At 36.3% G+C, this 27777-nt stretch overlaps 1 protein-coding gene across 1 annotated transcript in view; it reads left to right on the forward strand.

Moving 5' to 3' along the window:
• The first annotated feature begins 974 nt into the window (after positions 1-974).
• LOC117435061 (ras-related protein R-Ras2) overlaps positions 975-27777 on the forward strand; it is a 42558-nt gene continuing 15755 nt past the window's right edge. Inside the window, exon 1 of the mRNA XM_034057961.3 lies at positions 975-1342. Within this exon, the coding sequence (XP_033913852.1) occupies positions 1241-1342 (102 nt within the window). The 5' untranslated portion in view covers positions 975-1240. The remainder of the gene's footprint in view (positions 1343-27777) is intronic.

A 27777-nucleotide genomic window follows, 5' to 3' on the forward strand; every position in this document is an offset into this window, starting at 1 on the left:
ACACAAGCATTGGACAGTACATCGACCAAACAGGGCCAAGCAACAAGCAACCCACTGAGAACCCAGCAGCCATGAGCATCTTAATGATCTACAATATATTTTAATAGTGATTTCCTGGTATTCATTTATCCAAGATAGTTTATAAAAAAAACTGCGAGTGGCAAGATCTACAAACAAACAACATCTAACCTAGCATTTCCTTTAAGGACCCTTATAAAATGTTAGCATAGTAAAAGCATAGAACATTGTAATAAAGCATAGGTAAGCATTGTAAAGAATACCTAGTCATGGTAAAGCATACACACACACACACACACACACACACACACACACACACACATTGTGCTTAATATATATAATTATATAGATAGAAAACTTGCCAAGGAGCACTACTGGAAACATTTTCTTCCCATATTAAGCCCAGAGGTGCGGTATAATCACAATCTGCTTTGTGATAGAGTAGAATGCAAAGCAGTTATCTACTAAATAATGCACAGAAAAACAATCAGCAAGGTATCCACTTTCAGTTGTCTAAAACAGCAGTTTATTGTTTAAGTTTACAGAGGAACACTGTCTAAACATATTGAGCATCTTGGCTCCTTGTGAAGGGATACAGTTTTGCACTGTCTCACACACGAGGCAATTTCACTTGGACATTCTGATTTTTTTCAGGGATAACAACACACTAAAAATATACTGTTTAGGGCTTGAAACAATCAATAATGTGTGTTCATATGGCCTCTTGGTTACAACTAAGCCCAGATGTCTGTATATACAACCCATCTATATATATATACATATATATCTATATATATACATAACTAAACATAATACACACACACACACACACACAAAAACCTTCAAAAAATGTGCAACATACTTTTAACATAGAGCTCATAAATATTAAATACTTCGTTTGGCTGTGGAAGTGCCCCTAGCGATTGCCATTTGTAGTAAGTGATCCCCCTATCTTGTTTCATTTTTAGTACAGCGCTGCAGTTTGAGTATACAGTGGAGAAGGCGAAGGGACCGACTCAATGCTAGTAGCAACCTCCTGATAGACGTATTTATACAGATTTTTGTTTTTTTTTTAAAGAAAGAAAATACATCTCATATTTATTTTCCAAGCGGATTTCAAATTTTTCTCCTTCAAGCATTTATTGAATTGCACCGGCCTGTCTAAAACTGGGTGTTTATTGAGTGTTACGAGGACGGCGGTGAGTTGTAATAGGGATCCCCGATGGCAGGCTGGAAGGACCGCTCGGTGCAGGAGAAGTATCGGCTGGTTGTGGTAGGAGGCGGTGGCGTCGGGAAATCAGCTCTTACTATCCAATTCATCCAGGTCAGTAATCTGCTGGAATCCGATTCCACCACGCTGCTCCGGGGGGTGACAGGGTCGGGGATGCCTTGGAATGAGGGATGAACGGAACCCCGCTTCTGGGGAATGAGAGACCAGTACTGGTAGCCTGGGCCTACATTATACATGTAGGGGTATTTCATTGCTTAAACCTGGAGATTTTTAAAGTTATCTGATTAGGGATGGGTGGAGAGTAGACTGAGATATTATGAAAACATGTCGTTTTTCACTAAATCACTGTTTTACTTATGTTCATGTCAAAAACGGAACATAAATTTAATTTTATTGTAAACATGTTTTTTGTTTATTATTATTATTATTATTATTATTATTATTATTATTATTATTATTATTAACGGTTACAATTTTATAATTAAATAGTTGTGTAAGTATGTAGATTGTGTATGAGTAGCGTAGGCTGTGTAAAGTTGGAAAAAGCGACCAATTCATTACATCACTTTTTAATTAAATGTGTATCTTTTTGCATGAAAATAAATCAAGGTATAAGGTTAATCGGGGGGCAGGTTAAACTAAGCGGGTTTAAAAGTTGATTCATACTTCCTGCTTCTGTAGCCATACTGTATGCATACATTTCTTTATTTCTTTATGTATTTATTTTTTTGTTTTAGACTGTGATTTCATGTTCTCCAGTACTGTGATTCAATTACTAATTGTGGCACAGTACACATGATTTTACTCAATTGTTGCTACATTTGTTACGGAGTGAAGATTATTTATGCTGTGACATGTTGCTAATACATTTGTTTTTGACAAATTTAGCAATAAAAACACTTGCATTATTCATATAGCCTATGTCTCGACCAGATTACGTTTTTTAATCGGTGATCATTTTTTTGTTTTATTTTATTTTTTTAAACGCTGTTTGTGAGATGTAATCTGAAATCTTTATTTTCGGTTGATAATTTTGTTTTTAGTTTAGTAGTCAAATGCTTGAATATTGTCAATGGTTGGCTCTTATAAAATAATTTATAATAAGTATAGCTTATTATGTGTATAGTTTATTATAACTCCGTGTTAAGAAAAAAAAAGTGAGATTGTTGTTTAATCTTCCTGCGCCGATCAGAGAAAGGGGTGGGGATAGTGTACAAACTCTGCAAATTACTTTCTGTTTCTCCAATCTCCAGGCTACACTTTAGTAACAGAAAAGTCGAGGAGTGAAAAAACAAACAAAACCCTTTGTAAATTCCAGTCGCTTATGTCTTAAAATGTAAAATAAAATGTTTTCTGCGATTGTTTTATTTATTTTTTTATTTTTTCTCCTAATGTCTGAGGTATTTGAAAACACCAATTCAGCTCTGAAACGCCCCACCCGGTAAAAAAAAAAACAAACAAAACAACTAGTTTGACTTCAGGCTACAGTATTTTACAATTGAGACGATGGTGCGTCAAAAGTTTTAACGATATAGTTTATTCGATATAGCTGTGAATGCAATTCCATTCCCTTCTTTCTGTACCCGCCAATATGTTGCCGCTTGTATTTGTTATAACCTTGTAGCTTCTGTTAGTTAACTCTTTCAACACTGAAGATCTGTATGCAGGACTTAGGAAGACCGCAGTTATAGAGTACAGGAAATGTCAACGCCGCTCAAAACAACAAACCAGGAGATACATGTTCTGTATTTATACCTATTTTTAGGAAGGCCTAAAACATTGAAATTAGTTTATATATAACCCTAAGATGACCTTTCTGTAAACTTACTTGTTGCAGAAAGATTCAAAATCTTACAACTTGCTTGAGCTCTGTACTAGTGTATAACCAATGCAATTACGTGCGCATTGTACTTCACAAATTGTGATCATTTGGATAATAATAATAATAATTGCGTTCGCATGCATGGTTTACTATTGCAGGGGTTGTTTTTCAGGGCAGTGATGGGGGTGTTCTAGGTTATATAAGAACACTTACTTGACTCTGAATTGGCAGTTGTAACGTTAAAGGCAGCTGTGCATTTAAAACAGCTGTCACACCGGCAGCCTCCCTCCAGCTGTCTCCCTCTTGCCCTGTCACAGATACCCTACATTCCAATCGCACTTAAGTACTTATCCCAACAAAACTGACGGAACATCTTTTAATACGGTTGTCTTTTTTAGGTTGGCATACCAGCTTGGATATCTTCCGAGGAATACTTTGAAAACAATACATGTTTTTTTTAAGGACCAATACAGCTCAAACTTTATACTTTATGACAACAGGTTAAAATAAATACTTATTAAAACCTTAAACTATATATGCATATATGAATTATTGAGCACTACAGCTTTAAATACCCAGATGTACATATTTTCACAATTCATTTGTAAAGGGCAAGATCCCCCCTCCAAATATAACTATCATAATGTCTCTTGTTCAATAGCATAGATAAAGTGTAAAATCAGTCATACACATTTCCATATTGTATTCCGTCAATACCATTTTTTATCAATGTATTTTTCATGTGATTTATGTCTTTTTAATATGATGGATAGTGCTGCCAGTGCTTCAATTACCTGCTTGTAAAAGCTCCACATGGTTACTAAGCAGTCTGGATAAATGACATGCTCTAGCACAAATACTTGAACATGTTATTGATTATTGTTATTCTTCCTCCTAAAAATATATCAACATCATGCATTTCCTGAAATTCCTAAACAGGCCTAATAATGTCCAATGCAGGTGTTTTGTATTGGTTATGATCATTTGAGTGTGTGTGTGTGTGTGTGTGTGTGTGGGTGTGTGTGTGTGTGTTTGGTATATGCCAGGTCTCCCTTGTAAAAGAGATTTTAATCTCTATGGAACTTTCCTGGTTAAATAAAAAAATACATATTTATTCTGCCAGTGGTTTAAAAACCTTGTAGGGTTACTCATTAAACTAACACAGTCACTTAATATTTGTACTGTTTTTACAGGTTTTCTTACAACAGCCTCCAATGTCATCGCCTGCTGTTACTGTAAATAAATGGATTCAGAAGCAGTTAAATCTCACCTCCATTCTGTAGAGCCGCAGACAAGTGTACAGGGCCATTAAATACAACCCTGACAAACACTACAGTAACAACAAGTGTGCTTGTCCTTGAAGGACTCGCCTCTTACTACTTTTCTCAGAGTTGTTTTACAAAAAACAAAAAAAAATCTGTTTTGTCATATCACATATTTTTTTTAATGGTTCGTTTTTTTATATCAAATCTTATCCATGTGGAATGCTTGCAGTCAGAAGTATGCAACAAAAAAAAAAAAATGTGCAAATGCCAAGGTTAGAATAGCAGTCTGAGATTTTCTCACAAGATCAAAGGTTCTTGTTGGTTGACCTATGGATAATTTCCATGGTAACCAGCCATAGGTAGAAGTAGGTGGATAAACATGTTTCTGTTTTTCGCAGTTTTAAAAAATCAATATTTTCCTTTGTTTCATGTAAAGTTCATTTTTATTTATACTCCAGTCTAAATTAACAAAGTCTGTTGTGCTGCCATAATAATTACTAAGTGTTGCTATGGCAGCGCCATACAAGTTTATTCAGGCCAATCTATGAATGCAACATGGAGACTTTTATGTGTTTAATAGCAACATTTATGTAGTTTATACCTTGCAGCTGCCCCCTCTATCCTAAAACACACTGTGCCGTGCGCTATTGAAGTATCTATTGTCTGGAACCTTGTTTCACTTTTTTTTCAGAATGATTTGAAAGTACTTTTCCAAATTTAGCTCTGAAACATGTTTGAAATATTTCCCTGTTTACTAAAGTTTTCTCAATTTAAGCAGAACTGATTCTTTAGAGTGATGTCATATGAAAGCAGAATTAAAGCTTTAATATGAAAAAAAAGTTATAGTTATATTTGTCACTAAACTAGTACATTTCTTTGACAAAATGTTTCGGCAAGAAATCTTTATCACTATTGTCATTTATCTATTATTTTTTTCTTCTGATCTTGTAGTTAGAGGTTGTAACCAAGTCATGTTGGCATGCATCTTTATGGAAAGGGGAGTCACTTCATTGCACTTTTAATTCTCCAAAGAGCCCTAAGATAAATATATAGTAGTGGAAAACGTGAGTCAGCATTTGACTCATATGTGCTGTGCTGTGCTGTCATTGTTAAGCTCAGGGAAACACATATCCAAGTAGAGTGTTTGGGAGGGTTAAAGCATTTTTAAAAACCCTTGCCTACCAGAGTGGTAGAGACACCCAGTTACATTTTTCCATTGTTTTTCAGAATAAGTAAAGTTTGCCTGGTTGTTCTGGAAAAAAGTACTTCATTGAATCCACAAACTACCGCCTCCAAAAATAGTGTTACAGATTATTATCATAATAATTGTTCTTCACACTGTCTGCATTCACTAATATGTATGATGTAAAAAAAGAAAAAAATATTCTTTAAGCTAATTCTGAGAGCTAAATGTTAGTGAGGCATACTGCATCTTTAACTCAGAGAAACAGAAAGACCACATTATTAAATTGGGGTTGGTCATGACGTCACACTCTAAGATCATCGAGCACAACCAAAGAGTTTTCATAAAACAGAGATTAATTTCCAATAGGTCACCAAGGAATGCAGCAGCTCAGGCAGACATGTAGACATAAGTTTCCAATCCGTACTGTAGCTTTCCAAGCAGGTGGTATATGGGAAGTGGAAAACCCCAAAGTGACTCAACAACTCGTTAGGATTCCAACAGAGGAATGGCCTTTTTTGGATTGTATCTTCTAGTTGCAATGTGTTTTATGGTTTCAACTATAAATCAAATTACTTTATAGTTAAACTGTTTTTTTTTAATGGAAAGATGAAATATAAAAATGTATTCATATTACCGAAAAAATAAAACTGATGAGCTCAAGGTAACTGAGAAAAATAAAGTGTGCTTCTGCTCTCCTGTGTTGAGTTGAAAACATTTATATATTTAATTGGTAGACACATTACTGGCTAATAACTTTACAAGCTTGGTAATCAGCCAAAGTTTCAGTAACACATTCTTTAGTAGGCCAACAACTCTTTATTTAGGCTATTAAGCTTGTGATCATTTTTAAATTGTCATTTTCGTAACAACAAGGTTAAACATTATTTAAAAACAAAAAACAGTTTCTCCACTAACGTTTCAGACCCTGTTCTTGTGTGTAACCGTAAAGAGTGGTTTAGATTACTAAGACATGAGGTAATGTATGAAACATGCTGTACTGGAAAATAATGGAATAAATATAGACCCCAAGTTAGTGAGGTTGTACTGTGGTATGTTACAGAAATGTACAGACATTGCTTGCTTTTGTGAAAGGGATTGTGTTTGATTGATGCAGGATAACAATAATTTATTAAAATGTGTTCACTGTGTGTGCTTATGTGTGTTTTAACCCCTTATTTACCCAGGATATTTCTGTTCTTGCAAAAATATTTTAAAACCTTAATTTTCATTTTATTAGTGTAAAGCAATTCCTAAGGAACACAAAATTGGTAAGCACTCAGTCACTAAATAGATAAACGTTTAGTTTGAAAACACTTTTGCATGAAAAAAAAACATTATTGTAATTCCTAAGAACACATTGCTTACAATTGCAGTTGATTACGTTTGCATTTAATCCGTTTATTTACTTGCTTAAATACGTAGCTATTCAGTATCAACATGGCTGTTACCATTTTGTACGCACCATGCCAAAGGGAAAGAGCAAATTAATTCATCCCAGTTTAAGTCATTAATCAACAAGCTCCTCGGATCATGTCTCTAATCTAATATAATCTGATCATCGTAAAGTAAAACAAAGCTAGCCAAAGTCCATAAGCAGCACAGGTTTAGACCTCCTAAATGGAGCCTATTGATGGTTTTAGTGATGCTTCAGAGGGGTTATAAAAAGCATCCTGGTCTGCATGTAGCTTGCCAGTAAATCTTAGAGCGATACAAGAGATCTGCCTTGCTGAAGGAGAGATTGTGGAATCAGCCTGAAGTGGTGCCTGTGAACATGCTGGATCGTTTAAAAGGGTATTTTTAACGTGATCTTTCAGAAGCCAAAGGCTGTTGTAATGGAGAAAAATGTTTATGGGAGACATCTGGGGGTTTCTCAGCTGAGAACACTTCCCAATGCTTTCCAAAAAGAAAAGACTAAGCAATTAAACCTGCAACAAGATATTAATTGCTCAGCTTCCATCCTGAATACTCTACTACACATTAATGTTGTCTCTATGTTTAGAATTTTTTTTGGCAAAGTTCAGATTATTTTTTTTCCCCCCTACTAACTAAACAAATTGCACAAGCTTTGTTTTTACAGTTTTTATGAAGACATTCATTATAACATTTGTCATAATCTATCTACAGCTGTACCAGTTCAGGTTTAGGCTTGAAATGACGTGTTCCAGAAGTTGTTGTTATTCAAAATAGGAAGCAGAAAGCTGTTTTTCTTTAAATCACAAGTCTTCCTCATTGTAAGATAGTACAGACCTAGCCTGAAATCAGGGTTTGTCTTACCCAGTTTGAAGTTGCGTGAAGCATCTTTCTTGACAGCTGTAGTGAATCTATGTTGACTTGTACTTTAGGTTGTCAGAAATGGTCCCCTATGATTTGGTGCTGTAAAAGATTATCGATTTGGTTTGCATTGTACAGCATTGACAGATACAAACTGAATTGCAGCATTAAACATTTTCCCAGAAAAAGGCTTTCTTTGTTCCTGGTTTAAGACAGTACTGACTGAGATCATTTTCTTGGCAAAATATCACAAATTTAGCATATTATAAAAGAGATGAATATAAAAATACCTGTGTAATGTCCATAGAACTAATGCTGAAATTATTGAAGTTAAATTAAACACAGTTCAAAACTGCTCCTTTTTATAGAGACGATGCAAATACTCACAGACAGGACCTTGTTTGCGGAGTCCTACCTGGGTATTGAATGATTCCAGATAGACATTTGAGATAAACCAGTAAAGTGCACCTTGGAGGACTGGTTAAGTGGCAATCAGATATCTCTAGAAAACATAATACACACAGCATAATAAAACATTAAAACAGCATAAAAAAGATTATAATAAAAAGACTATTTTAAATAAAATTAAATATATTTCCAATCATGTATATTAAAAAAAAAAACCAATAATAATAAATAGACTATAATAAAAAGGCCTGTGAATATAAATAAGCCTTCAATCTTGACTAAAAAACAACAAGACTCCTAGCTTCTCTGACAAAAAAAGGCAGAGTGTTCCATAATGTAGGAGCCTTATAAGCAAAGGCCCTTTCTCACATACTGTTTGTATTTACCCTTGGAATAACCAAGAGCCCTGCATCCTGAGATCTAAGATTCTGTTAAGGAATGTATGGGATCAACAGCAACTTATAAATAAATGGGTGCTAATCCATTAAGGGCTTTATAAGTTAAAAATAAAATCTTAAAATCAATTCAAAACTGCACAGGAAGCCTGTGGAAGGAGGCCAAGACAGGAGTAACATGTTCACCTTTTCTGGTTTTAGTTAGAATTCTTACAGCAGCATTCTGAATAAGTTGCAAGCAAGACACCAAATACTTTGGAATCCCAGAAAAAAAAGTGCAATAGAAGCACAGGGGTTCACAGGGGTAGTACATCCTGTCGGTGCTTTCCAGGGAATCAGAGTCAAATTCCAAGAAAAAGGTTGGCATTCAGAACTAGTGGATTGCTACATTTAAATACTCTATTGGTGCATGTTACTGGAGAAAAGAAAACGCGTGTTTTTAAAATGTCATTATAGCTATAGGTTAACTGGTGACATTGCTGATTGATGGTGTTAAAATGTCGGAGCCTGCAGAACAAGTGGTTAGATGTTACTGAAAGGGTTAAACACATTCACTTACAGCCAGTATGGAGTTTGAACTTTGCACTTCCACTTGTGTGTTTATATTGCTAAGTCAAAAATAGCTACCAAACACTCAAGAAAATGCATTATACTAAACAACTGGGGACAAGAATGCGCACATATTTAAACTGGAGAATTCTCAGCAGACAACAAAAACTCCCTTTCAACTAATACAATAGGTTCAGGACACCTACACGGTGGTCATGTAACAGACCTACTGTCGGCAGTATTTGTGGGTTTGGTAAGAAGGAATTTGGTCCAGTATCTCATTGTTTTTAGTGTTTTAAATAATTTTCTAAATTTCTTCATGGACATCTTTTGTTTATTATGTAAGCATTGTTAATGTTTAGGCTAAAAAATGGAAAGTCTTGAAAAGAAATGCAAAACATGTTTGAAGACAAGAAAGGAGTAGTCCATGAAATGTGTGTTTTCTTCATACATTTTTCTAACACAATTTCTTCAGAAGTATCCCAACACTCCAGAGCAGGTCAGTTACAAGTATAATTGTGCAACTCGAAATTCATTCAAATGACATCATTATTGTAAGTGTTGAACATTAGCACACCTGTGGAATGTGAATTATACCGTATAATTGATCGATTACAGTTCCATTGCACATTTGTTTGTAATTCGATCATTATTCTTGTATTTTGAACCACTTTTGGTGATCCCGTTTGTTTAAAAAAAATAAAATAAAATAAATCATATAGTATGTTTCTGTATTTGTACCTGTGATAATTGTTTGGTTATTTAGAATAGAGTAAACATATTAATGGGTGTACTGTAGTTCTTTATGTAACTTTTTAGTGTAATTTGTAATTACTGCAGCATAATTGTAACTGTAATTGAACAGAATAGAACGGTAATTGTAATTGGTCCCAGGCCTGCTTCAGAGAACTCACTTCCAAAAAGAACTTCACCTCCTGTATGTTGTGCCATTCTGTTTTCCTGCAATGATCCAAGTGGTGGATGATAATTCTAGGGCTATGAAAATTGATTTAAAAACCTTGTATTCAGTAGTGGAACCTCTTCTTTTGAAAGTCTCACATGTAACATATGTTGATTTAAAAAAAAAAAAGTGGTAATGGGGTTCTCGCCAGCACACCCCAACATTTTCAGTGACATACACAATTTAAAATACTGTATTTTAGCTTGGAGGGGATAAGCTTGGCATTGCATACCAAACAAACCATTTAGTAATTCCACAGCTTCCAACTGTGCAAGTAGTGAAGCCCTTTAAAACAAACCCATACGAACAGTCAGTCTGCAATACTCCCTGCAGGTCTCCGAAAGGTAATGGAGACATTTCTGTCCTGTCTGCTCTAAGGCTGAGAAGGTGTTTTGGGGATAACCGTGCCAACTGCATTATATCCACCCTAAACTGTGGAAAGCAGTCTTGAGTTATTCCTTTTAATGTTGTGTAATTATAATTGACTTTGCAGCATTTTCAAGGCGCATCTGGGACTCCAGTGTTCTCTAATGTAAAACTTGCTTATAACAAAACTATTCTAAAGCAAAGTAAAAAAAAAAAAAAAGTTTGTTATTGTCCATAATGTTCTTGTAGATTTCTGTTTTCTTCTGCAAATGGTTTAGTTTAGCGTCACCGTAGTTTTTTAAACAGTTGATGTAATGCAACGTATGTTTCCACATATCGTGAACTTATTGGTTTGTATAACATAACAAATCCTTTGCTGTGCCCACAACCATTAGTGACATTTACTATATATCGTTCATATGCCCTAGTTTTCTGCATGTGTTTCTGTTCTGTTACATAGTCATAAAGTACACAACGATAGCCGATTTTGTTCAAATTCGCTTTCTTTTGCCTAATTTGTTATTGAATCTTGCCGCCACACTTTAATTGTTTGATGTTACTTCAGATTGTGTGGTTTATCAAACACTTTAACCTAACTTGAAATATCCTGTTTACGTAAATTTACTACAGGAAGAAACATGGGCTGTTTAAACCTGCAATATTGTCTGAGCTGCTGGAGATTTTCACATTTATCAAGGAGATTCCAGTACAATGTTCCTCTTTTATTATATACACACAGTGTACAGTAATTACAGTATGTGCAGCCACTATCTTTATCCCTAAGAAAAGTGCAAACATGTGCAATAAGGTTTGTAAAACTTGCAGTGTGGAAGAGTTTCACACGCATTGCTAAAGCACAACATTGAGCCACTGTGTTGGCATGAACTTCTCTGGCTCACCAGCATTCTGCCTCAGAAGACCATCGCAGTAGCACAACGTCAATGGCTGCATGTATGAAAAGGATCAGAAGTGGATACTGCGTGCTTGCATCCCAAGTTCGACAGCCTCTTAAACACTTTACAGATGTTCAGCTACCCCCATCCCTCCCTCCCCCTACAGACTTGTCAGAAACAGCTGGGATACTTCCTATGATTTCATAGGTTTCAGCCGAGCATCACAATCAGACCATGAAGTGTACTCATGCACCTAGTTCATTCAGTTTGTCAGATGATTTCCACAAGCTTGATTTTCTCTGCACCGAGCACTCGGTCGTGTAACGGGACACTGTACATAAATCGTAAGCACATTGTATAGCCGCTTCGCTGGGCTACTGTTACCGTGCAGCATCAGCAAATGATGATCTCATGGAGGGACCTCAAAGGATCAACCAGATGAATCAATCAGCTTGTTCCCAGAATGGAACACTTCATCTTCCCCATGAAATGAACACAGTTTTGTGTTGACAGAAAATGGAGCCTCCCCCACTAATGAGAAACGATGGGATTTCTCTGAGCTCTGACCAACTGTGTTCAATTGCTAATAGCTGTTTTCTTGTAGTTGCACTAGTGTTTGAAACAAGAGCAGGGTTTGGTAGGGTGGAGTGGTGGGAACTGGCATTTATTTTTAAAGTTTTTCTATGTGGTCTTCATTAAGAAAATGTGTCCTAGCAATTCATTTTTTTTAGTGTAAGCTTCTATTTAAAGTTTACATTTTATTGGTGTTTTGTATTATTTTGTATTACAAGTGTTTGAGATGGACAACTGTGTTATTACCTGTGTGAAATACCGATTTAGCTGGCTGTTTGTGACTATTTAAACTTTGAGAGAAAGAAGAAAGTCAAAAACAGGATGCCAAGGCAGGAGGTGTGTGTGTGTGTGCGTGTATCTTTTCTCTTCAGTAAAATACTTCGTTTGATATGGACTTTTGATGCATTATAGGCAGCATCCGGCTAAAGGTCGACAACAACTTTTAGTTTTAAAAATGATTACCGAATAATATTAAAATATGAACCCTTAAAAACAATAATATGTAACAATTTTGATCAAGATGAACAATAAAAAAGAAACACATTGCTATTTTGTAAACAAATATGAAAGATAATTACCAATTCTGCAGTGTTTTGCTTTCCTATTCACTTTCATCAGATTCTATTTTAGTTGCACCCAAATGCTTGATAATCACTTGCAGTCTCAGAAGTGGATGGCATGAGAATGCCTATACAGTATAGCATGGTTGGCAGTAAGGTTGCAGTCCAAGCTTTTACCACATTTCCTTTTCACCGTTCGTGTAATTGCAAAGTCTCCATATTATTATTATTATTATTATTATTATTATTATTATTATTATTATTATTATTATTTATTTCTTAGCAGACGCCCTTATCCAGGGCGACTTACAATCGCAAGCAAATACATTCAAGTGTTACAATACAAGTAATACAATAAGAGCAGGAAATACAATAATTTTTGTTCAAGTGTGACAAACCACAATTCAATAATACAGCAGATAATAGTGATAGTTACATATTATCTCCATAGATCTCCATATTAAGCTGACACATAACTGGATATATTAAACAGTTTTGAAATGATTTCATAAAAACCTCCTATCGTATTGGCTTCTTCTTTTTTTCTAGCTGGTACTTTCCATATCTACGACTGGGAAAGAGTTGAAAGTGATTACAAAATTCGATTTATTTTCGGCATTCACACGTTTTGAACGGCCATCTTCATTTTAAAAAGAAATAAAGTATACTAAAATACACTTTGTGTGTTATCGCTCCAGCTCAGTAACTATGATGGAAAAAGTTACCTAAATGAGCACCAAGTGTGAAGGATGAGGTGGGTTTAAACCATGGATGGAAGAACATTTAAACAGAATGGATGGCAGTGAATTAATTATATATTACGAAATGATTAGGGGTAGGTGAAAAACATACATGTACTTTATAGGCAGTCTAGTTTGTATAACGTTCTATTTCAGATTGGATTGAAATCTGACATTATAACAAGATGAGATTGAGTTTGACTTTTTTTTGTTTGTTTTGGTGCAGATGGAAACATTAAAATGTGTTCAGAAACTCAAAATTCACCCTGTAAAATATGTATTGGGAGGCATTTTATAACACATGTGATACATAACAGCTTTGTTCAGTTATCTACACATTTCTATGTCTGTTCAGGCAAAATTTAAACGAAAAGCAACCCTAGTTTTGTACAGTGACTCTCATCAAGTACAAATTAGGCTACAGTGCTGTGATTGCAGCTATCTTTCAATCTTGAATACTTTGCTCACAGGTTTCGTCGCCTATAAACAGATGTCACAACAGATCAGCTCAGCAAATTTCCATAATTACAAGTCAGACAATCCAGAGAAAGAACCTTGTCATTTGAGCTTAAAGTCCATCCAATCAAGCATAGACAGAGAGAGTGCCTTTAAGAAATTCATTCTGGTGTATTACTTACACCAGAATCCTTATATGGCTGGCTTAATAAATGACCACCTGCTCTTACCAGCCAAAACCTCCAGAACAGATGTATTATTATTATTATTATTATTATTCAGGCACTATGAAGAAGCAGCCATGAAGGTGCAGTCCGTTTAATGTACTCTTCATTCAGGTTTGAGTTTATTACGGGTTCGGGGTGTTGTAGAGATGTGTGCCTGTCCGTATGAAGACAGTATCTTGGTTTTTCATGGCCCTTTGCCACAGTGAAGTTACTGGAATCTGTAAACTATAATTTCTGTATAGTAGGTTATATTCCTCTACATGTGTGTTGTGGGTTTAGGGCATTATGACATGCATGTAATGTGTTTGTCATTAGCACAGGGTAAAAGTGTTATTGATGCACATTATTTGAATTAATTTCGCCTTGGAAACTTTTTTTCTTTGTGGTTAGCGGGTATACATGGATGAGTGTGGGTATTTTTTTTCTAATAGGCTGGCAGGAAACAGCCTTGTACAAATCAGAAACATTTTTTGTTTTGTTTTGTTCGCTCAAGACCTATTTGTTCTAAAAGTCCCACCAACAGGCAAATCAAGATTACTTTTTATCTCCCAGGTGTGGTATCGGTCCTATTTCTTAATCCAAAAAAAAAAAAAAAGTGACATGTTACATTGAAACCCTTTGAAGAGCAGCATCTGGTCATTTCTTTACTATTTGCTCAGTAATATAGAAACAATTTAAATCGATTAAACACATCCTTTGTGTTTTGGACAGCTGCAGTTCTAAATATCTAGCAAACCACTTATCCAATTGTGATAGAACTTGCTCAGGATATTCCTAAGTTGTGAGGGGGTCCAAATCTGGGGATACATAAAGGAGCCTGTTTTGACGTCCTTATGTACAGTTTTACTTGTACAGTGGCTATAGGTCTTGGTGAGCTTCTTTTTCATTATTCTAGTAGCTCTAATTTTGTATTTGTAACTTTGGAGGGTGATGCATGTTACTAACATACTCGCTTTTTATTAGAAATAAACTTGCACCTCCAAGAATGTAGTTAAAAAATATATGCAATGCAATATGTTTAGTCTCTGGCCAATAACTAACTTTGAAATACTGCCCCAGTATTTGAAACCTGTGTTGCATTTCTTAGCTTCTTGGGGAAACACTGAATTCCTCCTTAAATGACCACAAGTGCTGTAAAGCACATAAAAAAATACACTTCTTTAGTCTCCTGCTGTTTCCCATGTTGCTGGAAGTTAAAAATGTGTTTACAACCTTAAATATATTAAATGTTAAGACAACCAGAAAAACGCTGTGTTTTATCAATGCTAAAAATAGGAACCAATTATTAAGTAGCAAAACTTTCAGTAATAGTTCTAAGACATTTAAAATGAAAATCAATTTGTGCACAGTGCTGTGTAATTTACAATTTAATAAAGAGGTTAATGGAAGTGAAGTTGTTTCATGGTAGAGATACCATCATCTGAGATTTATTTCATGAGACCCCAGTTCTGTCATCCAAGAAAAAGACATGCTTCAGACATAACGCTGAAGAAAGAGAGTCATTTGGCTGGTTTCACAGACCATGATTAGCACTAGAGTCTGTGAGATGTTAAACACTTAAGAGCATAGTCATTTAGTGGCAAGTTTCACATTGTTGCTTAGTTATTGTTGCAAAATAAAATGTGTTTTTTTTTTTTTTTGCATTGGCGCCACTTCAGGTTTTGCTTTGAGCTGTCAAGTTGGCATTAATGAAGCTTGCAGTAATGTCTGACACTGTTGCAGAATGAGGCTCTATTTCAAATCATAGTTACCCAATGAGAATCCAGGGCAAAGGACTTTAGCAGCTAGTTTTCTACTGCACGTGGCGAAAAAAAGACTTTTAGACGCAGGGCTGTGAATTAATTTTATATATACTATCAGGAAAATGAAATTCATTTGGCAATTGCAATTATACAAATCCTGCTACATAAAGTTACTGGGGCCCAAAGTACAATATATCTAGGGCTTCTGTTTTTCATTTTTTATTCATTTCATTTTTCAGTGCTTATTTTGAGCTATTTTCAAGTTTTATGTAAATCGTTTTTTTGGGGGCTTTCACTTTTTATATACTGTATGAAATTTATTATTGTTTTTGGTTACTTTCCAAAATGATTGGGTGTTTTTTTCTGTCACAAAATGAACTCGACAGTACTTGCTCACTTAGTTGTACCTTCTTTTCTTGCTGTCTTCCACAACAAAATCATTATGGTCACAGGCACATTCTTCTGGGGTTTTTGTGTGTCAAGGCATTTCAGTACAATTTGGAATTCTGTTTTAAATTCTCACTATCTAACTGTAATAAAGCTTTAAAACCTGTGAAAATGCCTTCTACTGTAATTGTAATCTCGTTTTAAATCTCGCAAGCGGAGTCTCCAATAGAAATGTAGAATTTGCTGCCACTCAGTAGTTGGGAAGGAGGGACATTGCTCAACTGCACAGAAAAGTCGTTTGTTTTTGTTTTTTTGAAGTAGTTTTTGTTTTGTTTTTTCAAATGAGAAAGCTGTGAAGTCAACGTGAATTAAGTAACATTTCCAGCGTTTTTCCGATGTTTTTTGGCTAAACATTGATTTAATTTTTTTTGTATTGGGGGTTATGTTTTTTATCGGTTAAAACCGAAATCTTCAATTCAGTTTGCCTTTGATTATAGTTGATCAGCAGTTTTCCAAAAGCAGGTGTTTTTTTTGGGGGGGGGGGATGGGTGAAACATACATAAGTAATGATAAATACTGTTTAAACTTGTCATTTTATGCTGAGACAGGAACCAACTATAGATAGACCAAATTGGCTGTGGACATTGACAGCCATCAGCTTATTTTTTAAAATGAACTGTATCTAATTTAAAGAAAATGTAATTGAGTACATTAAACTTTTGTTCTATACAGTGTTCTTAAATAGTTGGTCAAGTTTCTCATTTTGTAACATTCAGATGTTCTCATAGGAGTTCATTTATACTTCAGAGGAAGCTTTAAAAAAATCACCCATTGCTTCCTTCCTACCCAATGCTAATTTCAAGATTTCGAGGAATAACAGTAACTTAAAACTCTTAGCTACGTACATACCTGTAATTTGCCATTTAAGATTATTATTTTGGTCTTGCAGTAATGTTTTTTGCCAAAGTTGCATTTTTTAAATATCTGGACTAAGAATAACTTGACTGTAACTGTACCTCTGCCCGGACGGGGGGGGGGGGGGGCACCCTGGTAAAGACCAAAAAAAACTATTTCCTCTCACCGGAGCCATCTAAACCTCATGATGAAATCAATCCTAATAAAACAGACAATCTGGCTGGGGGCTGTTAAAATGCAGTGTAAGAAGTAATGGCCTTGTGCCTGGATAGAGACTGGGTCCAATGAAAAGTGTCTGAGCTGTTACAGTATACATCTACAGTAGAACTTCAGTTGATCAGCTCCAGATACTATTAAAGTGTATTTTTTTATTTTAGAATTCATTTGTTATTTTTTTATTGATACTGTATTTTCTATATTGACTATAAAATGGGGAAAAAAAGGGTGTTCAAACGTTATGTTTGTATAATGCTTGTGTAAAGCGTGATTTAAGGTCGATCATCGTTGAAAGAAACTTCTATATGTACCTTAAATTATTATGACATTTATGGTAGGTCATCACAGGACAACCACTCTTTAAGAACTAGTTTTGTGACATCTGGTTGTTCTGACCTCAACTGCCACTTGGGGGAGGTCCAAGTGTATTGCTGGCTCTTCTGACCAGTTAAACTGTTCAAGCTATTTGAATAACATGTGCTTGAACAGCAGGGGGTTGATTGGTCTGTTACTAAATGCTCCAGGAACATCCAACCTTTGAATGGCAACTGTTGTACTGTTTAGAGAATATTTTTTTTAATCGTCATACTGGGTAGACTTAATAGCAATTTTGCAATCTGTTATTGACCTTTAGCAATAGGATTAAGTGAAAGGTTTTAGGTAGAATTGTGATTTTATTAGTTAGGATTAGGTTGACGTGTGTTCCTGGATCATTTGGCACCAGGTGAAACAACAGTTAGAACCCAAAAGTTTCACTTCCATATAAGCACACTGTTGATACAGGGGCTGGGAACACTTGCCTTGCTTATTAGAACTGATCACACAAGTATTGTGAGAGCAAAGAGGTGATTTTCTCATCTAGGTCAATGTGTGAAGAGTAGCATCTTGCATGTTACTTGGTTTTGTTGTTTTTGCCTTGTTTTGTGGCAAAACAGTTTAGAGGTGATGGTAGAGGTAGGCTTCAGTTGGTTATTTGCGATAAACAACCCTGCTGATTTTATCAAGTCAAATCTGTTAAACAATGACACTCTGTCATGTGGTTGTCTACTCGTTTACTTACTCTGTGCGTTTCCTTGTTTTGTGTTTATCGTTAGATAGAGCACATTATTGCTAGTCTCACTGAGCAGGAAATAGTATGTAGTTGTAAGCGAACCAGTAACCTCAACAGCCTTTAGCACTTGTCAAATTCTAAAATAGGCAAGCTTTTTGTGTGTGTGTTTGTTGTTCATCTTATGCACAGGTGGGTGTACATGCATGCACGGCAGCACGTAACTGCATCAAGTCAATTTTGATAGCACACATATCATTGTACATAAAATGCCTTTTTGTTTGTAATGTGTATTTTTACAAAAACATTAAATTCAAAGACAGTGGGCCCCATTCACATAACAAAGGATTGTTTTAAGGAATGTTTTTAATAACTGTTTTCTGTGAGTTTCTAAACAGTGCTTTGAAATGTCTAACCCTCTAAAAACAGTTGAAACCCTGTTCTGAGTTTACTTTTAAGTTGCTTCCATTTGATGTTCTCTCATCCTAGTATTGACTATTGAATATATTATTCAAATGTGGGAGAACTCGAGCATTCTTTAATCTTAGCATTTTGAAAATATAAGTACATTATATTTATTATATAAAGGACTATACCTTGCCTATACCATCCTCAAAATAAGTATACTCTAGGAGCCAGGACCTCCCTCTTCTGAATTCAATGTGGTGACCCAGCTTTGATGTCTTTCTCACTTTGACAGAGCACCATATCTGTGTATCAGTTTCATAAAAAATAAGTGGTTACAAAAAAAGAATCCCTGTCTATCCATGTAAACCGTAATATGCAAATAAGTCAGGACTTGTAAGAACAGTTTAATTAAAAACACCAAGGGGACAGCATATATGTATTTATAATATCAGGTTCCCAAGATGAACTCTTGAATTGATCAACTCGTTGTTGTTGTCATTGCAGTTTTTTTTTGTTTGTTTCTGCTTCGTAACGTCTTTTTTCTATTTTCGTGTTTTGCGACATGGTCCCCAAAGTTTTATATTCCAGATAACTGAGGTTATGTACTTGCAGTTAAAAACTGCAGACTTTGCCAGTAGATTATTGTTTGTCCTTCCTCTTTGTATGGGCAGCAGTGTGGAGTAGTGGTTAGGGCTCTGGACTCTTGACTGGAGGGTCGTGGGTTCAGTCCCAGGTGGGGGACACTGCTGCTGTACCCTTGAGCAAGGTACTTTGCCTAGATTGCTCCAGTAAAAACCCAACTGTATAAATGGGTAATTGTATGTAAAGTAATAATGTGATATCTGTATAATGTGAAATAATGGCTGTGTGGTCCAGTGGTTAAAGAAAAGGGCATGTAACCAGGAGGTCCCCAGTTCAAATCCCACCTCAGCCACTGACTCATTGTGTGACCCTGAGCAAGTCACTTAACCTCCTTGTGCTCTGTCTTTTGGGTGAGACGTAATTGTAAGTGACTCTGCAGCTGATGCATAGTTCACACACCCTAGACTCTGTAAGTCGCTTTGGATAAAGGCGTCTGCTAAATAAACAAATAATAATAATAATAATAATGTGATATCTTGTAACAATTGTAAGTCGCCCTGGATAAGGGCATCTGCTAAGAAATAAATAATAATAATAATAAATATGGTTGTGCAAACAGTAACTGGTTACCAAAAATGATTCTCTTATTAATAAACTCTAATTTCTAAATTATTGTAGGCCTCAGGTTTTTAAATGCGATGGTTGGATGTTTGTGTGCAGAAGGGGCTGACTGTTACATGAGTTCCAGCTATCTTTAATAAAAAGGCTTCTTGTTTGTATCATAAGATAACAGGACTTTCTTTGTGCTTTCTGTGAATTTATTCTCTTGTTTTGAAATGTTTGCTTTGAATTCAAAAACACCCCTGTTAGAGTAAAGATACACTCACTAGATATAAACATCTTGTTTAAATATCAAATCAAGAGTTGGCATATCAGATAAATACCACTTTTTAATGTAGCCCCTGGATAAGGTTGGCATTTTCTGGATGATGTGAATTTCTATTAAAGTCTGTTGAGAGTGAATGTGTATTTATACTTTTAGTATAAACGACTAGATTCCAGTTTAGAATAGTATGAGTTATTTGGTATTTGTTATCACAGCATGAATTCATTTCTGGGTTTTTTTAAATATCTGCTTTTTTTACAAATTGAAGTAGGAGTGTAGAACCTTGAAGAGATCTTCACAGAAGAAAATGGGGACCGCTGTGAATAGCTGATCTAATAAGATGTAAAAATACATTTTTAAAACTTTGGTTAGCTTTCTTTGTACTGCACTTTTTGTCTCAAGGAATGGTTCTTTTGTCAACAACATTAAAAGGGACAGTCGCATCCTCTCCAACAGCATCCGGACCGCACTGGATCTCACATCTGGTACCTTTTTGTCTGACAGGCGAGAATTAAACAGAATTAAACAGAACCGCACGAAAAAAAACCTCGATAACATGAGCAATAAAAAAAAAAAAAACCCGCTTTCCTGTTCCATGAATTGAATGACAAAACTGTACTGTAACGATACGTTTTAGGCTGCAGCATTCATGAGTTAGAAAATTACTCGTTTTTCTGCACCCAAAATGGTGCAAAAAACAACAGTGTTGTTGCTACTGTTTATCAGATCAGTCGACCTGCCACTGGTATTGTTCAAACCTGAAGATTGTTAAAAATGTGGCTAGGCAAAGGTGGGCCTGCAGCTACCTACACCAACAATAAGGCACAAGACCAACAAGCAGAGGAGAAGTGAAGCATATATGGAAGCTACTGTAAATCAAGGTCCGTGGGTGTACTGTATAAACACAGTGCTATCCCTCTCCTTAATTCTAAGATCTGGTGCCTTTTTGTTTCCAAATTTACCCCTGTGGTGTCTATACCATGAAAATATAAATGGCATCCATCTCCAATACATCTGCAATAACTCGTTTCAGTCTCAACGGGGGAAGTTGGACTTGGCATGGCGTCAAAGCTATGGAGTCTGTTCTAACTACCTTTTTAAATCTTTCAGCTGCTGGTGTTATTAGGAATCTTACATTTCGATCCTGAACTTTTAGGCTAACACAGCTGCCAGCCTGTCAATACTTAGCAACTGTAAAGCAGGACTACTTCCAGCCCTAACTGGATTATCCAGATACTAAAATTGCACAAAACATCTGTTTTATGATTTAGTATCATTGAGATACAAACAAAACAAAAATAATGCTAAAAATAACTGTGTGTTAATATGCTTTCTAAATTGTTTCAATTAAAATCTGAAACACATTTTGGGATATTGAGATTTGTTGAACAGGGCAACAGATGGTGATTATTCTGTAAAAAAAGCACAGTCGTGTCAAAAAGTTTTGATTCTTGGGCACCAATGTATCAATGTTAGGTCTGGTTATAAATTAAATTGGAAATTTTAATTGCACCAAATTACAGTCCAAAATCATACCAAAATGTGTGTGCAGTACACAAGGAGTGTGTCAGGCTGCTGAGCTCTTGATGTCTTGCACTCTGTTGGTTCTTTGGGAGGCATCACTGTGTTGTAGATCAAAGGTGGGAGAAAGTGATCTCCTGAAGTTGTTAGTGTTGAAATCGTTCTGAGTAAGTAAGGATGTGCTGTTCTGTAGCTTTTTAACAAGGGCTATTTAAGGGCAATTGGTAACATCAGTAAGGAACGCAGGCAGAATATTGCAATATCTAAGGTTACTGTAACTACAGGATAGTTCCTTTTGTAAATGCTTTTGTATTTTGGAATTCCTCCAAGCATATTATTTTGAAAAGCCCGATTTTAAAACCCTTCAGACTGTACACAGCCAACTGCAGTCACCAATTCAGATCAAATGCAGATGTGTAGAGTTGGCACCTATCATGATGATTAAATCCGGAGGTGGACAATTTGGGTGCATTTTTTTTCACTTATGTTAGTTCAGTACCGCAAGCCATTCGCTTTGAGATTTTGCCAGTGCAACCAGACATGTGCGTCTTTGAAGAGACTACATAATGAATATCATAAACAAAGATGGATGTACAAAATGGCAAAATGGACACTTCTTTGTTAGACCTGTGATGATAAAACAACGGTTTTACTGTCACGCAATTGCCAGCTCAAGAAAATTGTACACACACCACATTGGTCAGATCCACCATCTGCAATAGAATAGTGAATAGTGTCCGTGTTATTGTTGATGGTACAGCATTCATTAGTGCGTGCCCTCCAGCAAGGTAAGCTTGAGGATTAAAAAGTTTCCAGGACAAGGCTCCTTGAACCGTATGAGCTTTTCAATGTTGCATACTCTTGGGCAGATTTTTTTCCTGTTCGCTTCACTGAGGGGGAAAAAACATCTCAAGAATTCCCTCCCACTATCGCAACTCATCAAGACTTAATCTAGAAGCCACCAGAAGAGTGAAATATCAAACAAGTTATGTGGCAGTCCTCCTGTTCTAAGCCTGATTACCTCTTGAATTTACAAGAGGGAACATGCTAGCTTAGTAACCACAGGGTCAAGGTTTGGTCGAGTTCAGTTTCCATTAGAGAGAATTAATTTTTTTTGTTATGTCATCTGCATTTGCAGGTAAAGCAAAGAGTGAATTTCTACTCGATCATGAGTGGAAATGGAAAAAACCCCAGAAAATAAGAAGTACATTATTTCAGTCATGTAACATGTTGAGGTTCCTTTGCCTCTAAGAGAACTACCTGCTATAATTAAGATTCAGTAATGAAGTGTCTTTCTTTTAAGTACTTTTTTTCACCATAGGAGACTTGATTACCTGTTTCAACCACATGCAATGGAGAAATCTATTCCCAGAGTAGTTTTGTAAAGTGTTCAGTGGAGCTTTTTGGATTTAAAGCCTGTTGTATGAAGATGTACAATTGAATTACCATAGGGCATCATCCTGGATTCAGCTTTTATGATTGCAAAACCTTCCATTTAGAAGAGGAAGTTCTGTTTTCTGTTGCTTCCCGTTATCTACATTTTCTCTGAGAAATCTAATCAGATTTGGAATATATTTCCTTTGTTTAATATGGCATAGAGGGAGCTCTTATTTAATTTAATTTTGCGTTGAAGCTTATTTATGAGCTGTAGTAATTTAATTTTACAAGGATTGTATGACGACTCATCTACAGTAAGTGTTTACTGCCATTGATCTCCTGCTGTTAGCCACAGGTACGTTTTATACAAACACTTTCTCTACAGTGCTGGCCTAGCCTGTGGTACCATATTGTCAGCTAAGAAATCAAGCACCAATGGTTAAGATACCAACATGCTGTGGGTTTCATTTTCCTTGTGACAGTGCAGTCATAAGGTGTTTTTTTTTCCTGACTGAAGGGTAATCACTGAGCAGTGAAGATCAAACACCAGTGTTTACTTAAAACACTGCATGAGCACATGGAGTTCTGCATATCCTGTACCCACAACAAGCTCAAGGTCACCTGTCTTTTTATTTCATTTTTTTTTTTGCACAGTAAATCCTGTAGTGGTTAAAGCTTGTTTGATGACAGTATTAAGTAGGGGGTGTAATGATACACTAATGTCACGATACAATACATATTGCGATATGCAGGTCACGATAAAGTAAAGCAAAATATCATATACAGTATATATATATATATATATATACACACACACACACACACACACACACACACACACACACACAGTGGAGAGTCAATTATCCAAACCGATACTAGTTTGCATAATCGATTTGTATGGATAATCGAACAGGTATTAATAACAATTACTGTATCTTTAATAATGTATAGAATAACGTTAACATACACAAGATGAACCTGTTTTATATCACCATGCTTAATATCATACTGTTTTATATATCACGATTTTTCAAAAACCACTTGCCACGAGAAATTACCTCTCTTACTAACATCTCACAAACCTGCTTATTGTCACGTTTTGTGCAGCTTGTTTCCATGCTGCGTGGCCGGGCTTTACTAAGTAACCACAGGATATAATTAATTTTCAGCGGAACTAACAACCAGTAATTATCTCGGCTGATAAACTGACATTTTGTGCAGCCTATCAAATGCTGCATGGGCGGCCTTAAAGGATACAGTTTAGTTACAAAACTGTGTGTGGAGTTCATCATCCTATGAAGAAACCATATTACAGGTAGTCTTCATCATATATATATATATATATATATATATATAGTTTATTATTTTGAAGCATCCGGCCACCTGTACTATACTATACACTAACTACTATAATCTATAAACATTTGTCTCTTAATAACATGGACAGTAAATCCCTTAAAAAAAAAAAAACAGGTTGTGGTATTTCATAAATTCGGGATCTGGCTTTTCCTCATGAAGCTGTGAACATACAGTATTAAAGCGAGAGCTGTCTGAATAAAGATCATGAACCTCTGCGATTTTTCAGAAATCCTTCATGCCATTTTTCTGCCTCCGACAGCAAAACAAGCAGGCTTTAATACATAGCTTAGTTACAATAACAGAAACACAATAGATAGGCTTAGTGGGGAACTGAAACAGGGGACTGGAGCTCATGCGAATCACATAACCAGAGAGGTCACAGGACTTTCAATGAGGTTCAGTGTTCGCTGAACTGCAATTACTCAAATGCAGCTGTCCAGCATTTTTAAGAGATATGGGGGCATGCAAATAAATATTCTCTGCTAATTGGCTTACAGTAATGGCTAAGTATTGCATTTTGTAACTTTTGTAACCTTAGTGTAATTGTCTGTGAACATCAATGGTAACATTCTTCCTGTTGTAGAGTGCTTTGAACGATTTAATACATTATTTCCCCTTTGTTAGTAGTCCAGGAATGTGGGGACCCGTATCTCACACCTGAAGTTGGGGAAGGGAGTCTGTAGCCATGGAATATGTGTCTGTGTGATAAAGCACAGGGACCTGTAGGGTTTGGTCCTCCTCTGCTAAATCAGTGGTTCCACAACTGCATTCATTTTAATCAGCAGTGCTTTAAACACACCAACACATTACCACTAGCTGATCAGGTCACTCATGCTGTTTTCATTGGCATGCACAGCTGCACAGGTCCGGTGCCAAGATGGGTGATGTCAGACATGGAAGAAGGTCGGACAAAGTACTGTGATTGAATGTGCTGCTACGCATGTTAATAAACAAACAAAGTAAATATTTAAACAAAACAAAACAAAACGGCACGGTGGCCAAAACAGACAGACAACCAGACACGGAACACACAAGTATCGCGCTGGTATATATCCAGCATGAATAGCAATTGTATTTACTTTAATTCACCTCTCGACTCATTCTGCCTCTGAACACACTAATCCCGTTCATCCAAAGCTGCTTGTTTTTATATTGTGGGCGAGGGATTAACTGGCTATCAATTAACTAGTTTATACCTCGACCACATTCGGCACAGGTTTTCTCACATGCGTGGTCAACAGCCCAGTTTGTCAATAATCAATCGCTGTTGAGCACGCATTCTCACAATTTTGTCTGGATGGGGCATTTTAAACCCATCCAGGTGATAAACAATAATAAGAAAACATTGTGGTTTTACACACTAAACCATACATCAAAATAATAACAACACAAATACAAAATAATACATATGCGCACAGGGGCGGGGAGTACCCATTCACAGTCACAAGTATGTATTTTTCTTCTGTTTTTAAGTGTTAGAAATAAGTACTACATACAGTACTGTACACACATGATGGGAGGGATACAATGAAGTGCAATGAAAATACCCGTAATGAAACTTTAACAAGTTATTAAGAGTACAGTTTGTCTGGAAATGAATATACCAGCAGCAGTTCATGTTTTGGTGTGATTTTTGGTTGATCAGTACAGATCAGGTCTCGTTTGACCCAGTAAAACCTGGGATTTGATCCAAAGTAGGATACACAGTGAGCCCTGGAATCCGATGTGCCCCAGCCAGAAACGATGTGTCCAACTACAAGGGGCTAACATATGTATAATTTAGATTCAGTTCATGTGAACCTTGGGAAATACAAAACAATCAGGAAATAACAAAACATTTTGTAGTGAAATATTGTCTGCTTCTCCTTTTCACCCTTCGCTTATTGGAAGCTAGTCCTACCACATAAGGACAAGGGTAGATTTACAATGCTATTTTACATGCAAATATAGAAAAGCAGTTAACCAGAAATATTATTACAGAACCTTTCAGAATTGTTGGCCTATATAAAAAATTTGACCTTCCATCATTTTGTAATATTTATAACCTGTTTTCTTCAATACAGTATGCTGAAACTTAAATCTGTACAACACTTCTTTCATGTTATTGAGTTTTTTGATAGTTACGGATACAAGTTAATTTTCTTTTTTTTTTTTTTTAATTTAGTCGTCGGCAACTTATTTATTAATTTTTTTTACCCCGGTTTTTCTCCCCATTTTTGTATGCCCAATTATTATCTGTATCCTCGCCCTCGCCTCTGTCCCCCCCGCCAACTTGGGGAACACTGGCTGGAACACGCGTCCTCCAAAATGTGCTCCTGCCAATCCGTCATTTTTCACACTGCGGATCCACAGCGAGGCCACCAGACCTATAGTGCCGGATGACAACACAGATCTGGTGACTCCACTGCAGAACCACAGGCGCCCTATCGGCCACAGGGGTCGCTGATGTGCGGTGAACCGTGGATTCCCCTGCCGACCTAAGACCGCCCTACCTGGGCGGCGCTCGGCCAATTGTGTGCCACCCCCTAGGAACCCCCGGTAATGGTCAGCTGTGACATAGCCTGGATTCGAACCTGCGATCTCCAGGCTATAGGGCACATCCTGCACTCCAGGTGGAGCGCCTTTACTGGATGCACTACTCGGTAGCCCACAAGTTAATTTATGTCTGAGTGTAAAGGTTAACTTCTTGATTTTCTGCTTTTTGTCTTTGCGTTCTCACAATTACTTTGCTCCCTGCTGGATAAAAAAACTTTGCACAGAAATAGCTCCACTCGATACAAATCTGTGCATAATGTAGGCCCCTCAAAAAACAATGGGAGGCAACGGTGAACTGACTTTGAAAGCCTTCGGTACAAGGCTTTTATCGCGGTTCTTTGATGTGGCCTCCAGTGTGTATTCAAACACAGATAGTGTCCCAGAAATAATCTGATCTTTCACAAATTGATTGAAATTGTAATCGCAGCGCTGTTAAATTGATCTTGGTCTCCTCTTGTATTTATCACAACCTTAAACAGAGCCATATCCTTTTGCATAACAGGTCTGTATCACAGCCACCTGACTTACTGCAGCATGCAGCTTTAAACAAACAAGTCAAGAACAAGTTTCACCTGTAGCTAAGCTGCTGTTAAACCACATTTCTCCACTGAGGATCTTGGAGTTTGTATTGGTCTCTAGGCAGAAACGTTAAAGTTAAGTTAATCAATGTTAGACTTTTTTTCAATTTTTTTTTGTTGTTGTTTTTTTTAAAGCAACAGGTGCCAAAGATGGTCCTTAACCAGCAGAGAGTGTAAATGGTTGATGCATAGCTTCAAACATCTACTTTGTTTCCTATGGATCTAGGTTATTGGGTGAATCCCTGCAATTCGATAGATTAGCGATAGACTTGGAAAGTTTTAATAACTGATAAACACATACT

Source organism: Acipenser ruthenus, chromosome 28, assembly GCF_902713425.1.
Source record: "Acipenser ruthenus chromosome 28, fAciRut3.2 maternal haplotype, whole genome shotgun sequence".
In the NCBI taxonomy this organism is placed as follows: Eukaryota; Metazoa; Chordata; class Actinopteri; order Acipenseriformes; family Acipenseridae; genus Acipenser; species Acipenser ruthenus.